This window comes from Hemitrygon akajei, chromosome 5 (genome assembly GCF_048418815.1).
Source record: "Hemitrygon akajei chromosome 5, sHemAka1.3, whole genome shotgun sequence".
NCBI lineage: Eukaryota > Metazoa > Chordata > Chondrichthyes > Myliobatiformes > Dasyatidae > Hemitrygon > Hemitrygon akajei.
In genome coordinates this window covers 12,834,715-12,853,656 of record NC_133128.1, presented here as the reverse complement: position 1 = coordinate 12,853,656, position 18,942 = coordinate 12,834,715, and the positions used below count along the sequence as shown (strand labels likewise).

The 18,942-nt window shown below is 42.8% G+C and overlaps 1 protein-coding gene across 2 annotated transcripts in view; it reads left to right on the top strand.

The window, feature by feature from the left end:
• LOC140727495 (neural cell adhesion molecule 2-like) overlaps positions 1–18,942 on the top strand; it is a 1,581,686-nt gene that overhangs the window by 1,235,045 nt on the left and 327,699 nt on the right. For both annotated transcript variants that reach the window (XM_073044851.1, XM_073044852.1), the window contains exons 3-4: positions 6,079–6,285; positions 14,524–14,667. In XM_073044851.1, coding sequence (XP_072900952.1) covers positions 6,079–6,285; positions 14,524–14,667 — 351 coding nt within the window. The remainder of the gene's footprint in view (positions 1–6,078; positions 6,286–14,523; positions 14,668–18,942) is intronic.

The following is an 18,942-nucleotide window of genomic DNA, read 5'->3' as shown; positions in this document are numbered from 1 at the left end:
CTAGTTGTTGAGTGTGGCAAATATAGGATTAATTTCCATTACATTTCCTCAAATCTGAATCTGCTGGATAGATTCCCACCATCACTTCGCACTGGGTAATGCAGCCGTCTACTTTATTTATTTGTGTATTGAAATACAGCGCGGAATAGGCCCTTCGAGCTGCACCACCCAGCAATTCCCTGATTTAACCCTAACCTAATCATAGGACAACTTACGATGACCAATTAACCTACCAACTGGTATGTCTATGGACGATGGGAGGAAACTGGGGTTCCTGGAGAACACCCAAGCAATCATGGGGGAGAACAAACTCCTTGCAGTCAGTGGCGGGAATTGAACCCGGGTTGCTGGTACTGTAAAGCATTGTGCTGACCACTATGCTATCATGCTGCTCCACGTAGCTGGCCCTCCCTGAATCATCCTGGAAACCCAGCCATTGCAAAACATGGAACAGCCAGTGAGCAGTGACTCAGCCTCAGGCTGTGTGTCACTGGACCTTGCTTCCAGTCCGTGAAGGCCCTCAGACACACTGTTGCTGCAAAGGCCTATGAACATGTTTTAATTGAGTCCTGAGTAAGGGTCTTTGCCTGAACCATGAACTATTATTCCAGTCCGTAGAACTTGCCTGACCTGCTGAGTTCCTCTAGCATTTTGTGTGCGTTGTCCTAAGTATCTGAGAGACAAAGGATTTAAAGATAATTCAACTAGATTTAAATTATTAGAGTCATGGGATCATATAGAAACAGCTGAAATGAATGTTGATGGTGTTGTGGAAGAGTCTGCACTGTGCTGTCTGTGAGTCCCCTGCCCGGTAGCACTCACATCTACAGTGATGAAACGCTTTGAGAGGTTGGTTATGACTAGACTGAACTCCTGCCTCAGCAAGGACCGGGACCTATTGCAATCTGCCTATCGTCACAATAGGTCAACGGCAGATGCAATCTCAATGGCTGTCCACACGGCTTTAGACCACCCAGACAACACAAACACCTATGTCAGGATGCCGTTCATCATATAGTTCAGCATTTAATACCATCATTCCCACAATCCTGATTGAGAAGTTGGAGAACCTGGGCCTCTGTATCTCCCTCTGTAATTGGATCCTTGACTTCCTAACCGGAAGACCACAATCTGTGCTGATTGGTGATAACATCTCCTCCTCACTGATGGTCAACACTGGCGCACCTCAGGGGTGTGTGCTTAGCCTACTGCTCTACTCTCTATATACCCATGACTGTGTGGCTAGGCATAGCTCAAATACCATCTATAAATTTGCTGATGATACAACCATTGTTGGTAGAATCTCAGATGAAGCCAACAGGGTGTACAGGACTGAGATATGCCAACTAGTGGAATGGTGTCGCAACAACAACCTGGCAATCAACATCAGTAAGAAGAAAGAGCTGATTGTGGACTTCAGGAAGGGTCAGACGAAGGAACACATACCAATCCTCATAGAGGAATCAGAAGTGGAGAGAGTGAGCAGCTTCAAGTTCCTGGGTGTCAAGATCTCTGAGGATCTAACCTGGTCCCAACATATTGATGCAGTTATAAAGAAGGCAAGACAGCAGCTATAATTCATTAGGAGTTTGAAGAGATTTGGTATGTCAACAAATACATTCAAAAACTTTTATAGATGTACCATGGAGAGCATTCTGACAGGCTGCATCACTGTCTGGTATGGGGGAGGGGGGGCTAATGCACAGGACTGAAAGAAGCTGCAGAGGGTTATAAATCTAGTCGGCTCCATCTTGGATACTAGCCTATTAAGTACCCAGGATATCTTCAAAGAACAATGCCATTATTAAGGACCTCCAGCACCCAGGGCATGCCCTTTTCTCACTGTTACCATCAGGTAGGAGATACAGGAGCCTGAAGGCACACACACAGCGATTCAGGAACAGCTTCTTCCCCTCTGACATCCAATTCCTAAATGGACATTGAATCCTTGGACACTGCCTCACTTTTTTAATATGTAGTATTTCTGCTTTCTGCACAATTTTAATCTATTCAATATATATATACTGTAATTGTATTTTGTCATTTATTTTCTTCTGTATTATGTATTGCGTTGAACTGCTGCTGCTAAGTTAACAAATCTCACGTCACATAGCGGTGATAATAAACCTGATTCTGATTCTATATTCTATGTTCCAGAAACAGGCCCTTCAGCCCACTCAATGACCATCACACATCTATTTTTATATTATTCCAACCTTAGCCTATTTTATTCCTCATACATTACATGGGTCCCTATAGTTACAGAAATTAATTAAAATCACAACAATAAGGGAAAATATAAACAAGCCACTCATCTCTTCTGACCTCAGCTAATGAATGGAGGCTCACTGCATGGGCCAGCAATTGCTCAGGGGAGGATGAGAGGTGGGACACCATATTTAGGATATTGAAATTTGTAAATCGAATCAGCGTCAGGTTTAATGTCATTGGCGTCTGTCGTGAAAGCTGGTGTTATATGACGGCAGTACGTTGAACACATAATAAATTAATATACGTTACAGTACAAAACAAAGTCAATAAATAGTGCAAAAGAAAAATTGTGAGGTAGAATTCAATGCCAGTTCAGAAATCTGGTGGCAGAGAGGAAGAAGCTGTTCCAAAAAACGTATTGTGTGAGTAGAAAAATGTTTCGATCCAACACCTCTATTGTTTCATGTGGATGATGTTACACATGATACATTAAGTGTTTCTCACTTCCCAGATTTAAGCGTATATATATATATAAAGTTAAATTAAATAAGTAGTGAGGTAATGTTCATGGGTTCTATGTCCATTTAGGAATCAGGTGGCAGAGGGGAAGAAGCTGTTCCTGAATCATTGAATGTGTGCCTTCAGGCTTCTGTACCCCCTTCCTGATGGTAGCAATGAGAAGAGGTCATGTCCTGGGTGATGGGGGTCCTTAATAATGGATGTCACCTTTTTGAGGCTTTGCTCCGTGAAGATGCCCTAGATGCTGGGGAGGCTAGTGTGATGATGGAGCTGACTGAGTTCACAATTTATTATCGTGTGTACTGAGATACAGTGAAATGCTTTGTTTTGCATGCCACCCATATAGATAATTTAATCACAACAATACATTGAGGTAGTGCAAGGACAACCAATTAGAGGATGCAGAATAAAGTGCTACAGTTACAGAGGGAGTGCAGTACAGACAGACAATATAATGCAAGGTCATGAAGTGATAGATAGTGAGGTCAAGAGTCCATCTGATCATCGAAGTGGTCCATTCAAGAAAAAATAGCAGGGTAGAAACTATTCTTGAACCTGGTTGGGTGTGTTTTCTGGTTTCTGTATGTTCTACCCGAAGGGAGGGGGAAGAAGAGAGCATATCCAAGGTGGGAGCTGTTTTTCATTATGCTGGCCACTTTGGTTGGCAGGTGGAGATACGTCTCTACCAAAGGAGGTGTAAGGCACTCCTTCTCTCTGCTAGTCTGCAAGTCACCCTTGGGCAAGGTGTAGCACCTGCTTAGCCCCCAATCAGGGTCACATGAAGCCATGAAGAAAAATTTGCCAAGAACAATCGTGGTCATGGATAGAGAGACCATGATCACCCATGGCATGTAATGATGATGTATAAGTGTATAAGATGATGAAATGAGAGGCATTGATTGTGTGGATAGTCAGAGGCTTTTTCCCAGGGCTGAAATAGCTAGCACGAGAGAGCATAGTTTTAAGGTGTTTGGAAGTAGGTACAGAGGAGATATCAAGGGCATTTTTTTACGCAGAGGGTGGTGAATGTGTGGAATGGGCTGCTGGCAATGGTGGTGAAGATGGATATAATAGGGTCTTTTAAGAGATTCCTGGATAGGTACATGGAGCTTAGAAAAATAGAGGGCTATGGGTAACACTAGGTAATTTCTAAAATAAGTATATGTTTGACACGGCATCGTGGGCTGAAGGGCCTGTATTGTGCTGTAGGTTTTCTATGTTTCTATGGTGATGATGGTGGCTACTTTACCAAGGCAGTGGGAAATGCAGATTGAGGCTGGTTTTCATGATGTGCTGAGCTGTATCCACAACTCTCTTCAGTTTTCTGCAACCTCAGACACAGCGTTTGATGTGCCAAGTCATGATGCATCACAATAGGATGGTCCTTATAACGATTGATTAGAAGTTAGTGAAGGTCGACATCTGAGGTCCCCCATCTCCACAACCACAGGTTTGGTTCTAAGTCAGAAGCAGACCCAATCGTTAACTACACAGGATCTCAGCAGAGAACATGGGAACATAAGGCCCGTCAAGGCTGCTCCATCATTCAAAAAGATCATGGCTGATCTGACCATGGACTGCCATTTTCTCATAACCCTTAATTCCCCTACTATGAAAAAAATCTATCCAACCTTGTCTTAAATATACTTTCTGAGGTAGCCTTCACTGCTTCATTGGGCTGAGAATTCCACAGATTCACCACTTTTTCCAAATTCCAAAAACTTTCAGACTAACAAAAGACCCTCACGGGCACAGAAATATTGGACGGTTACAGTGTTTCTCACAGGTCAAGAGAGTCTAAAGTTAGAGGGCATAGATTTACAGTGGAAAGAAAGTAAAAGGGATGTGAAGGCCACATTTTTCATACAGAGGGGTTGTGGGAATGTAAAAAGAGCTGCCAAAGGAAAGGTAGTGGTGAGTACAATGACAATGTTTACAAGTCATTCAGACAGGTACAGATTTCCAGGTACCTGTGAGCTAAGCACAGGCAAACAAGAATAGCTTAATTAGGTGATTTGGTTAGTGTGGACGAGTGGGCTGAAGAGCCAATTTTCACGCTGTCTAGCTTTTATTTTGGGCTCATTATCTAAGAAAGGATGTGTTGGCATTGGAGAGAGTCCAATGATTCAAAATTGCCAATTTGCATATGCGATAGCTTTCCACAGATCATACCTGGACCTGTACTATCTTACTCTGTCACCAGACCTGAATGCCACTGATCTGGCAAATTTTCCCCCACTTACCTGAGTTGGAGGGAAAGGTTGAAGAGGTTGGGTCTTCATTCCCTGGAGCACAGGAAAATGAGGGGAACTCTTAGCTTTTTACCCTCAGGGTGAGTGCGTCTAGAACAGGGTTTCACAACCTGGGGTGTATGGACCCCTTACTTAATAATATAGGTCCATGGCATAAATATGGTTGGGAACCCCTGGTCTAGAACTGGAGGTCATAGGTTTAAGGTGAAACAGTTAAGGAGAATCTGAGAGGGAAATGCCTTCACTCAGAGGGTGCTGCAAGTATGGAATGATTGGCAGCAGAAGTGGTGGATGAAGGTTCAATTATGACATTTAAGAGAGGTTTGGACAGGAACGTGGATGGGAGAGATATGGAGAGTTCTGGTCCTGGTGCAGGTAGGTTGCATTAGGCTGATAAAAGCAGGTCGGCATGGACTAGATGAACCAAAGGGCCTGCTTCTGTACTTGTAATGCTCTATGACTCTATGACATTTTACTCAACTCCGCTCAGATTTCAACACTCACTGACACACTAGGGGCATTTTACAGCAGCAATTAACTCACCAACCCATGCATCCGTAAGATGAGAGAGTGGTGGTGGAGACCTATGCAGTCACAAGGAGAACTTGCAAACTCAACCCAGTTCAAGATCAGAACTGAACCCAGGCTACTGCATCTTTGAGGCTTTAGTTTTTGCAACTGCACCACTTGGTCACCTACTACTGTGAAATTCTGAATCACTGAGAGAAGAGCAGTGTTTCCTAATTCAGTAAACCTCATGGTTTATCGATGATTTTGATCTGAAATGTTGACACTTGTACATTGAGTTTATAAGATGCTTTTATATTTATATTCATTGTGTTTTTTGATCTGTTCTTTAGGCTTATTGTGTTTTTTAATGGTGCATCAGACCTGAAGTAGCAATCATTTCATTGTCCTTTACATTTGTGTACAGAAGAATGACAATAACAATCTTGAACCTTTACTGTTTATTTCTTCCATGATACTGCCTGACCCACTGATTTCTTCCAGCACTTTGTGTGTGCTGCGCAAGATTTCCAGCGTCTGCAGAATCTCTTGGTTAGTGGTTTAATTATTTTTTCTCTCTCCCTAACAGCTATTGGGGAACCTGTCAGTATAGACTGGTACAGTCCTGATGGAGAAAAAATCATCTCCAACGAAAGGGTGGTTGTGCAGACAGAGGGCGTGCGATCACGACTTACCATTTACAACGCCAACGAGGAGGACGCTGGCATCTATCACTGTCAAGTGAAGGATGCCAGTGGAAATTTTCAGGAAGCTACAGTCCTGGTGGAAATTTACAGTAAGTCAACACCGTTATCGGTCTCTCAACAGATATTGCTCAACATAGTTCTTGTACTTGACTTGACAGCCGGAATTGAGGTGACACATTGGCCTAGTGGCTAGCTCAGTGATTTGCAGTTCCAGCTGAGATCAGAGTTCAATTCTCACCGCTGTTTGTAAGGAGTTTGCATAATCTTCCTGTGACTGTGTGAGTTTCCTTCAAGTGATCCAGCTTCCTCCCACATTCCAAAGACCTGCAGGTTAGGCTTAGTGAGTTGTAGGCATGCTATGTTAGCACTGGAGCTGTGGTAACATTTGCGAGCTGCCCCCAACATAATCTCCATTGATTTGATTTGGTGCAAAGTGATCCATTTCACTGTATATTTCAATGTACACCTAACAAATAAAGTTAATCTATAGAAATATTACAAGTACTTGGCTTATTTGGTGGGATGTCGGAATCACTGTAAGGTAGCACTTACTGCCCATCTCCAATTACCCTTAATAGGGCAATGGTGAACCGCTTTCCAGAGCCATCACAGACCTTCTGGTGAAGGCTCCCACTGTGCTGTTGGGTAGGACATTCAAAGATTTAGGCCCAGTGACAATGAAGGAGTAGTGGTGTATTTCCAATTCAGAATAGGGTGGAGTGTGCAAATGATTTAGAGGGAAGTTTGAAGGTGGTATTCCCACACTCATTCATTTGTTATGTTCCATGTCTTATGATATGAGCGATCATGGGCTTTCCATACCCAGTTCGTTCTTGGCAAATTTTTCTACAGAGGTGGTTTGTCATTGTCTTCTTCTGGGCAGTGACTTTACAAGACACAGTAGTGTAGTGGTTAGCACAACACTTCACAGTATGAGCGATCCGAGTTCAATTCCTGACGCTGCCCGTAAGGAATTCGTACGTTCTACCCGTGACTATGTGCACCGCTTTCTTCCTACAGTCCAAAGATGTACCAATAGGTAGATGAATTGGTCATTGTAAGTTGTTCTCTCATTAGGCTCAGACTAAATCAGGGGTTTGCTGGGCAGCGTGGCTCAAAGGGTCAGAAGGGCCTATTCCCCGTTGTATCTCAATAAATAAATAAATAATAAGGTGGGTGACCCCAGCTAATATCAATACTCCTCATTGTCTGATGAAGGGTCACAGCCCAAAATGTCAACTGTTTACTCTTTTCCATAGATGCTGCCTGACCTGTTGAGTTCCTCCTGCATTTTGTGCGCTCAGATCATCTGCCTGGTGTCAGTGGTCACATAACCAGGACTTGTGAAGTGCACCAGCTGCTCATACGACCATCCATCACCTGCTCCCATAGTTTCACCTGACCCTGATCAGGGGACCAAGCTGGTGCTACCCCATGCCCAAAGGTGACCTGCAGGCCAGTGGAGGGAAGGAGCACCTTACAACTCCTTTTGTACAGACATATCTCCACCCCAACACACAAATTTCCGTGCACGCCCACCACTGTTCTTCTTGGTCTCATTAGTTTATTGTTGTCATGTGTACTGAGAAGCAGTTAAAAAAACTCTCAGTTGTATATCATCCTGGCAGATCATGCCCTAGTTCAATACATTGAGATAGTATATTAAAAAAAAACAGAACGAAGACTTTCGCCGCTGCCTGTAAAGAGTTTGTGCGTTCTTCCCGTGACCATGTGGGTTTCCTTCAGGTGCTTGGTTTCCTCCCGAAGTCCAAACATGTACTGGTTGTAGGTTAATTGGCTATAGTACATTGTCCTGTGGTTAGGCTCAGATTAAATTGTGGGATTGCTGGGTGGACGGACTCAAAGGGCCAGAAGGGCCAGTTCCGTGCTGTATTTCAATAAGTAAAATAAATATAGTGTCACAACTACAGAGAAAGGGAAGTACAAGCAAGCAAGTAGAGTGGAAGGTCCATGATGAGGCAGAATCAAGTATCAAATTTAGTGTCCAAGAGGTCCACACAAGAGTCTGATAAACAACAGGATGGAAGCTGTCCTTGCGTCTAGTGGCATGAGATTTCAAACCGGATGATGAGTTGGGAGGAGCCCTCTTGAGGCAGCTTGAAGTGCAGGTGGACCGTGGAGGCAAGGCTGATTTGTGTGCTGGACTGTGCTGGATTCACAACTCTCTGCAGGACAAAGGTTTGGGAGGGATGATTAGAGTAGTATGGGTGACTAATTGCAGTGCATTTTGTAAATGGAACCCAACACAGCCACAGTGCACTGATAGGGAAGGGATGAACACCTAGTCTGACCAATGGGATGTCAATCATGCTGATATGTGCATACTGTAAATATAGATAAGTAAAAATGTGATGGCCAGTTGCTCATCAATATTGGCACAGTGAAACTACCCAATTATTGTCAGTAGACCACAAGGACAATCCACCATTCTTATCCTGTCTGTTCTATATATGGCACCTGACACATCAAAGTGGCTGACTGTTGTCTGCTCTCTGAAATGGTTCAGCAAGGACCCACGTCTGCTTTACTGAGGCAGACTTCTTGGTGCCTCAATAAAGCAGCGAGCACAATCAAATACCTCAACCACCACAAACATTCTCTATTCACCCCTCTCCCATCGGGTAGAAGATACAAAATATTGAAAGCATATACCACCAGGCTCAAGGACAGCTTCTACCCTGCTGTTCTAAGACTATTGAATGGTCCTCTAGATGATGGACTCTTTGCCTCACAATCTATCTCATTGTGATCCTTGCACCTTGTTGTCTGCACTTTCTCTGTGGCTGTATTCAACACTCTTCAACAACTTTATTCAACTCTCTGCTACTGATTTAGCTTGTACCGCCTCAATGCACTGTGCAATAATCAGTATACAAGACGGGATTTCTGCTGTGCCTCAGTACATGTAACATTAATCAACCAATTCAATTTCCAGTTCCAACGTAGACTGACTTGTCCATGTGGTGCAGACGTTCTTGAGAGCTTTTGGGTCTGTGTTCATTCAGACAAGCTCAAAGTTCAAAGTAAATTTTTTTTGAAAGTACATACAGTACATGGCACCAAATACAACCCCGAGGTTCCTTTCCATGTGGTCAATTACAGTAAATACAAGAAAAACCATAGAATCAATGAAATACCTCACCCAGCAGGATGGACAACAATCAATGTGCAACAAAATGATAAGAGTATTCCACCACACTCCAGACTAAAGTCTGGTAAATAGTTGAAATGCAATGGGAAATCAGCAGGTGAGTCCTCACTCCTGGGTACCCAGCTCTCGCAATAAAATGTTTGAGTGTTGGTAATTGAAATATATAAGTCGTTCTGGTGTAGTGAAATAATTTGGAAGATGTGCCTTATTGCAAGAATACCAACCAGCCAACAGGTCAGGGGGGTGGCCTCATACCTAAATCTGGGAGATGTTACTTCACTCCAGCTCACTTTGAGTCTACCCACAAAATACTGGAGAAACTCAGCAAGTCAGAATAAGAATTTGGTTTAATATCACTGGCATACATCATGAAATCTGTTGTCATGCAACAGCGGTATATCGCAATGCATAATAATTAAAACTGTAAATTACAGTAAGAATTATATATATTTTAAAAATTAAGTAAGTAGTGCAAAGAGAGAACAAAAATTAGTGAGATAGTGTTCTTGGTTCAGTGCCTGTTCAGAAAACTGATGGCAGATGGGAAGAACCTGTTCCTGAATCGTTGAGTGTGTGTCTTCAGCCTCCTGATTGATGGTAACAATGAGAAGATGTCATGTCCTGGGTGATAGAGGTCCTTATTGGGGGTCAGGCAGCACCTATGGAAAGGAAGGGGGACCAAGCCAGAATAAGAAGGTGGGCAGGGGGGAGGGAAAGAATTACACTGTTGAGATTGGCTATTACCAACACATTCCTTCCACAGGCTTTCTTCCTCAATTTTTCACATCTGCCCTCTCCATTTCCCTTATTTGATTCCATGCTCTACCTTTCTCTCCTATCAGATTCCATCATCTGCACACAGACTTGATGGGCCAAATGACCTAATTCTCCTCCTATATCTTATGGTCTTTGTAGCCTCCACCTATCACCTCCCAGCCTCTGTCACTATCTCCACTCTCTGCTCCTCCATTTGTCTAGTATTCCTCATCACCTGGATCCACCTAGCACCTGCCATCTCATGCTCCACCTCTCCCTCCCACCTCTTCATACTGGCTGTCTCCCCTCAATCTTTCAGTCCTGATGAAAGTACTCGACCAAAAACATCAACTGTCCATTTTCCACCATAAATGCCACCCGACCTGCTGAGCTCTCCAACATCTAATGCGTTGCTACAGATGGAAGCTAAATGACTGACATATGGATAGATGGTAAAAGACGGACACCCAATTAGACAGGGTAACGACAGACAGATGGAGACTTGCAGATATACAGAATGATACATGTATGTATACAGGAATAGCCGAGCAGATTCAAGTAGACAGATGGACACCATGAGGAGATCAATGCAAACAGTCTAGGAGACAGGCACACAGATTGATCAATAGATACTGGAGTGGAATACTGGCTGGACAGACAAATGCGTGCAAAGAGATTTACCAGGACACTACCTAGATTAGAGAGCATGTTTCATAAGGGCTTCGCTCCTTGTAGCAAAGGAGCAGAGGGGTCTTGATAGAGTGTATCAGATGATAGGAGACATAAATAGTGAAATACCAACATCTGTTTTTCTTGGGGCTAATACAAGAGGGCATAATTTTAAGGTTATTGGGGGAAATCAGAGGAACAGGAGCCTGAAGGCACACACTCATTAATTCAGGAACAGCTTCTTCCCCTCTCCCATCAGATTTCTGAATAAACATTGAACCCCTTCAACACTACCTCACTACATTTTTTATTTACTAGTTTTTGCACTACTTATTTAATTGAACTATTTAATGTACATTTCCTGTAATTCACAGTTTTTTTTGCTCTATTATCATGCATTGCATTGGACTGCTGCGGCAAAGTTAGAAAATTTCAAGACATATGGTGGTGATATTAAACCTGATTCCGATTAGTGAGAGTAAGCGTTCGGCACGGACTAGAAGGGCCGAGGTGGCCTGTTTCCGTGCTGTAATTGTTATATGGTTATATGATTCTGATGTCTTGCCCAGAGAGTGGTGGGTGCGTGAGACACACTACCAGAGGTGGTGGTAGAAACAGGTACATTAGAAACATTTAAGAGGCTCATCAATTGGCACATGGATGATAGAAAAATGGAGGACCTTGAGGGAGAAAAGGGTTAGATTGATCTTGGAGTAGGTTAAAAGGTTGGCATGACATTTGGGCTGAAGAGCCTGTAGTGTTCTATGAATACAATTTAAAATATACTAGATATCCTGACTAATATAGCCCTTGCACTTTATGTGTTCTTCAAGATGTTATCAGGGTCTACACTGATGGTTAAGGGTGAGTTACTGTGCACTGGAATTATTCCGATCATGTTTTCACTTTACTGAACATGCTCCACAAGATGGTATCAGAATTTGTGAGCTGGGGTTAAACTGAATGTTGCACCAGCGTCTTGAACAGGCGGGGCGTGTAGTTAAAATAATCATCTTTATTATCCCACTGATAATAGGAGCTCCAGAAATAACCACAAACTTCATGATTTTGAAGATAATTTGCTAATTATATGAGGCATTTCATCATTCTAATCACTGTAATCTGCCAGTGGAAGCTAACACTTGTTGCTTGTGTTTATACATGGGGGAAAGCAGTCCCTTTTAGTGAGAGACTCATAATTTTATTTGCAGAAATTAAAGACCATAAGAGCAATCATAGATCATAAGAACAAACATATACCATAAGAACATAAGACATAGGAGCAGAATTAGGCCATTTGGTCCATCTCATCTACTCCACCATTCCATCATGGCTGATTTATTATCCCTCTCAACCCCATTCTCCTGCCTTCTCCCCATAACCTTTGATGCCCTTACTAATCAAGAATCTATCAACTTCCACTTTAAATATACTCATTGACTTGGCTTCCATAGCCATCTGTGGCAATGAATTCCACAGCTTCACCACCTTCTGGCTAAAGAAATTCCTCCTTATCTCTGTTCTAAAGGGACATCCTTCTATTCTGAGGTTGTTGCCCGTGGTCTTAGACTCCCCCAATATAGGAAATATTCTCTCCACAACCACTCTGTTGAGGCCTTTCAGTGTTTGATAGGTTTCAATGAGATCCTCCCTCATTCTTCTAAACTCCAGTGAGTTTAGACCCAGAGCCATCAAGCACTCCTCATATGTTAACTCTTTCATTCCCAAGATTATTTTTGTGAGCTTCCTCTGGGCCAAGGGTTCCCAACCTTTATTATGCCATGGACCATAACAATTAAGTGAGGGGTCCATGAACCCCCATTGGGGAACCCCTGCTCTGGACCCTCTCCAATGCCAGCATATCCTTTCTTGGAAAAGGGCAAAAGAGCATATCAATGCTTAGGTAAGTGCATCACTGATAGATACAGTAAGAGAGAGGTAACTGCCTCAGTGTATGATGTGATCGATGGACAACAAGGAGCAAGTTTGTCTGCAGAGTATGTGCTGTCATGATGCCAAGACAAAGGAAGGGAGCGTATCTGGCTATAAAGCTGAGAATGAGAACGGACCTTCTGGCCGGCAATGTCTGTTCGGAATATGATGCTGAATTTTAAACTAAATCCCTTCTGCCTGCTCATGATCCACATCCTTCCATCTTCTGCATCAATAATCCTTTAACTTAATGGGCACTAAGCTCCCCAGCATCCAGGACCCTGCAAAAGGAGATGTTTCAACTAGGTGATATGGGTCATTAAGGACCCCCATCACCCAGGACGTGCCCTTTTCAAATCAAGGAAGAGGTACTGGAGACTGAAGACACACAACATTTCAGGAACAGCCTCTTCCCCTCTTCCATCAGATTTCCGATCGGAAAATGAATCCATGTAACTACCTCACCTCACTATTTTCATTTTTTTGTGTTCTCTTTTTGCAGTACTTACTTAATTTATAATTGTAATTTATAGTTTATATATATAGCAAGACAACAAATGCTGCCACAAAACAAATTTCATGACGTATGCCAGAATTATTAAGCCTGATTCTGATTCTGATTCTTTCTCCCTTTTGCATTGAGGCCTCTTTTACACGTTAACCATCAATTCATTCACCATAGAAATTATGGACCTCTGAGAAGCTCTTTCGGGAAAGCAGAGGAGGTTCTCCACCATTGAATATCTGTCAGTGTTATTGCTTATTCCAAGCTTGGATGGCAGATGTTGGAGGATGATGAACACCAGGGTTATTTTTTAAAGAAATTCAATTGCAAGGTGAACAACACTGCACCGTTCCCTGAGACAACTGCTGGAGAAACTCAGTGGGTCAAGCAACTTCTGTGGTGGGGAGAAGGAGTTGCCTATGTCTCAGATCAAACCCCACATCAGGACCTGACCTGATCAGGGTTCTGACCTGAAACATCAATCATTCCTTGCCTTTCCTCCCGCCACTCTCACAGCAGTTCCTCCAGAAGATTGTCAGTTGCATCAGCTTCCAGCATCTGCAGCTCTCGCGAATCAATTCACCTGCATTGCAGCTGGTTGTGCTGAACTATTTGGACCGAATGCCCTGCTTCTGGGCTGAGATGTTAGACCATAAAACAATAAGATACAGTAGCAGAGCTAGGCCATACATCCCATTGAGTCTGTTCTGCCATTCCATCATGGCTGATTTATTATCACTCTCAACCCTACTTTCCTGCATTCTCCTCGTAACCTTTGACACCCTGACTAATCAAGAACCTATCAAACTCCACTTTGAATATCCCCAATGACTTGAACTCCACAGCCATCTGTGGCAATGAATTCCATAAATTCACCACCCTCTGGCTAAAGATATTCCTCCTCCTCTCTGTTCTAAATGGACATCCCTCTCTTCTGAGGCTATGTGCTATGAATCTAAGCGACCACTGCTGTAACAAGAATGATGCAAAAGCACATACAGTTCCAATGCAGGGAGACACTCTCAAGGGACTGCAGATGCAGCAACCTGGAGCAGCTAACCATCTCCTAGATCAGAGATTCCCAACCTTTTTAAGCCATGGACCAATGGCATTAAGCAAGGAGTCTGTGGACCCCAGGCTGAGAACCCCTCAGCAGGTTGGGCAACTTCTGTGGGGAAAAAGGAATTATCAAGCGGTGGTAAATCTTTTGCCAAAGACAAGGCTCTGTGGTAATGTGCAATGGCAGAATACTGATCTTTACTACATCTTTTCCTTGTTAAACTCTGTCCACAGAAAAGCTGACCTTTCACGACATCCAATCCCCGCAGGAGTTCAGAGAGGGAGAGGATGCCGAGGTGATTTGTCAAGTGAGCAGCTCTCCAGCACCCATGGTAACCTGGCTACATAACAACCAGGATGTCACTGCTGTTCTCGCAGGTATGTACCAATAAAATGCTTATTGGACAGGTTCCATAAATCTCCAGAGTAGAGAATCCCAGAGATGCAAGTCATGTCAAGCTTATTGTCATGTGCACAGGTACAATGAAAAACTGACTAGCAGCAGCATCAAAGGCAGATTCACTCATAGCCACATTATTAGGACTTCCTGTACCTAATAAAGTGCCCAGTGAGTGTACGTCCATGGTCTTCTGCTGCTGTAGCCCATCCACTTCAAAGTTTGAGGTGTTGTGCACACCACTATTGAAACGTGGTTATTTGAGTTACGGCCACTTTCCAATCAGCTTGTTATCCAGACCAAACATCAGAATGGAGAAGCAATGTGATCTAAGTGACTTTGACCATGGAATGATTGTTGTTGTCAGCTGGGGCAGTTTGAGTATTATAGGAACCAGTAATTTCCTGGGATTTTCACACCCAGCAGTCTCTAGAGTTTACAGAGAGTGATGTGAAAAAAAATCTGGTGAACAGCAGTTCTGTGAGTGAAAACAACCTGTTAATGTGAGAGGTCAGAGGAGAATGGCCAGACTGGGTCAAGCGTTTGGCTAATACAGACAAGAAGCCTCATGGTCTCTTCACTTTGCAAACAACATCTCTTTGCAGCTAGCCCAGGTATCCTTCAAACTTCAAATAGATTACTTCTTACAACTTATGTTAAGAACTGAAGACTGATTCTTGTTTACAACAAGAAGCTGAACAAGAAATATTTGTCACAAAAAACATTGACCCTTTGGAAAGGTCATGGTTCTGGCATAGAAAGCTGAGGTTAGCAATAAGTCTCTTGCACCCTGGAAACAAAGTATCCATCACACTGAGAGTAGTGGTGGTGTACGAGGACAGGCAGTTTACAACAAAAGTATGGGCCCGGGGTCACTATATCTGTCCTCCTTACTTCCCAATTGCTTTTTAAAACAATAATGCACAATCAGGTCAACAACATGAATCTTTAACACCTGATGAAGGATTTTGGCCTGAAATGTCAACTGTTTACTCCTTTCCATAGATGCTGTCTGACCTGCTGAACTTCTCTAGCATTTTGTACATAAGACTCTAGATTACCAGCATCTGCAGAATTTCTTGTATTGCGAACTCAGTTTCTCCTTCCACGGATACTGCCTGGCCTACTGAGTGTTTCCAGCATTTTCTGTTTTTAGTTCAGCTTTTCAACCTCACAGGATCTTTCCTGAAGACAACTCTAATTCCATCCTCTTCCGCATTGTTGGACGCACACAAAGGGACTGATGTCATGTTAATCATGTCTCTTTGATTTACCTCATTCTTTCCTTTAAAAAATTCTTTACAGACAATCTCTAAATCAATTTAATAAAAGAATTATACTATTATGTATCTCCATCTGTTTCACTGTATTGAGAGGATCAACTGTAATTAGCCTTGATTCCGTAGTCTTCACCATGCATCAAGTTCAATGAGGCAATTTAAATCGAGCAATTAGTTGTGTAGGATACTGCCAACTCTCCAGCTCTGGAACAAAAGCTTCTGTCATTGTAAACTCAGTCTGGTTCTCCCTCTGTATCAAAATACAAAGCACCACGTAAACGATGGCTGCATTATTAATTGCCACACCCTAGATACTGAGCATGGTCAGAATTAAATCCTGTGCTCTTAAAGGGGAAAGACACACTCTTTGCAGAAGAGAAATACCGCAGGAAAGGTCACTGGCTGCAAATCACTGTAGGACTGGTATGTATCCAGGACAAAGATGTAGGCAGGGGGAAAAAGATAGTTGTGAACACTGCCTGCCCAGCAAGCTGCCTTTGCTAAGTCTACATTCTGGAGAGCGCTTTAGGGCTATTAAAACAAAAACAAAATTCATGCCATCTGAGAAGTTTCTTTTCTTAGGCAGTTAATCTGATCAACCATTGTAGCCAGCCCTTTACCCTCCTCTATCTATTACATCAGTCACTCCACTGCTCTATAAACACTTTACATCATGTTCATAATGCTATTTGCATTCCATATCTACACTGTAACCTCTAAATTTATTTTTATATACTTTTGATTCTTTATAATTGTTGAATGCTGTTTTTTATTACATGTCGCCCCTCACCAACACACTACAGCAAATTCCTAATATATGTAAATGTATATGGTGAATAAAGTTGATTGTTCATCCTTGATATAACAAGTAGAACACAACAACACAATAGTCATTAAGCAGGTGTTCATCAACCAGTGTGTTCTTTTGTGACATTTTGAGACTGAAGGGTGGCCTTTTCGAGCCATATTAAGTCATGAAGGGCCTTGCATAGGGTGAATGCACACAAACTTTTCCCAGAGAAAGGGGATCAAATAGGAGATTAAAGATTAGATTTATTTCTCATATGCACATTCAGCAACCACTTCATTAGGTACACCTGTGCACCTGCTCGTTAATACAAGTTTCTAATTAGCTAATCATGTGCAGCAACTCAATTCATAAAAGCATGCAGACATGGTCACGAGGTTCAGTTGTTGTTCAGACAAGCTAGCCACCAGTAGCTTACACCACAGACGACAGGTTGCTGCAGCTACTGTGCTGTACAAAATGCACACCAGCCACAGCCCTGCAGACCTTCGCACCATGCTGCCTTCATCTTATGAGAGACGGCGCACCACACAATCAAGTTTATCTACGCCTGCTCATGCTGTCTCTATGCCTGATGCGAGAACCTACACACTGGATAGAAGCTTCCTTCACTGTGCTATCAGAATTTGGAACAGCCTTCCAGATGCTGTGGTTGGAAACATCTGTGACGATGAGGGTCCAAGCCTTCAAGAGTCGAGTGCACAAACACCTATCATCTCTGGGAGGGAAGTCACATGCTTCTTCATAAGCTATCATGAAGGGGACCAGGATAGCAATGCTTGGTAGTTGGCAGGTAGGGTTGATACCTGACTTTCAAGAGCACTTGTGAGTTATGTTCTGGCTGGACTTGATCCTTAAACTGCTGCAGAACAGTGCGGAAAGATCAGGTGCTGCTTTCTCCCAGTAGGGATTAGTTTTTCGTTCCAAGTGCTCCTGTCACGTTTTGTCACCCTGCAACCTTATCTTTCAATCTCTTTGAATTAGATAGATAGATAGATAGATAGATAGATAGATACTTTATTCATCCCCATGGGGAAATTCAACATTTTTTCCAATGTCCCATACACTTGTTGTAGCAAAAACTCATTACATACAATACTTAACTCAGTAATAATATGATATGCATCTAAATCACTAACTCAAAAAGCATTAATAATAGCTTTAAAAAAAGTTCTTAAGTCCTGGCAGTTGAATTGTAAAGCCTAATGGCATTGGGGAGTATTGACCTCTTCATCCTGTCTGAGGAGCATTGCATCGACAGTAACCTGTCGCTGAAACTGCTTCTCTGTCTCTGGATGGTGCTATGTAGAGGATGTTCAGGGTTTTCCATAATTGACCGTAGCCTACTCAGCGCCCTTCGCTCAGCTACCGATGTTAAACTCTCCAGTACTTTGCCCACGACAGAGCCCGCCTTCCTTATCAGCTTATTAAGACGTGAGGCGTCCTTCTTCTTAATGCTTCCTCCCCAACACGCCACCACAAAGAAGAGGGCGCTCTCAACAACTGACCTATAGAACATCTTCAGCATCTCACTGCAGACATTGAATGACGCCAACCTTCTAAGGAAGTACAGTCGACTCTGTGCCTTCCTGCACAAGGCATCTGTGTTGGCAGTCCAGTCTAGCTTCTATGAATTATGAAGGACAGCATGTGTATAAAGGTCTCTCTCCAGCAGACTTCATCATGATCATCATGATTTCAGTATCTCTACTATTTTTTAATGTTTCTTAATTGTATATATGATTTTTTTGTGTTCTATCGCAGAGCAGTGGTGATCCATCTGATTGGCCTATCAGAGTTCTCTTTGGGAACTAATTGACTTGATTAGCATTTCTGATCTGGCTATTGCTCACAATTGCACTGAATAATAATAAAAAAAGACCAAACATCAGAATGGGGAAGAAACGAGACCTAAGTGACTTTGATTGTGGAATGATTGTTGGTGCCAGACGGAAGGTTTTGAATATCTCAGAAACTGCTGATCTCCTGACATTTTCATGCACAACAGTCTCTCAAGTTAACAGAGAATGGTTTGAAAAACAAACAAAGCATTCAGTGAGCAGCAGTTCTGAGGGTGAAAATGCTTTGTTAATGAGAGGTTAGGGAAGAATTCCCTGACTGGTTCAACCTGACAGGAAGGCGACAATAACTCAAATAACCACACATTA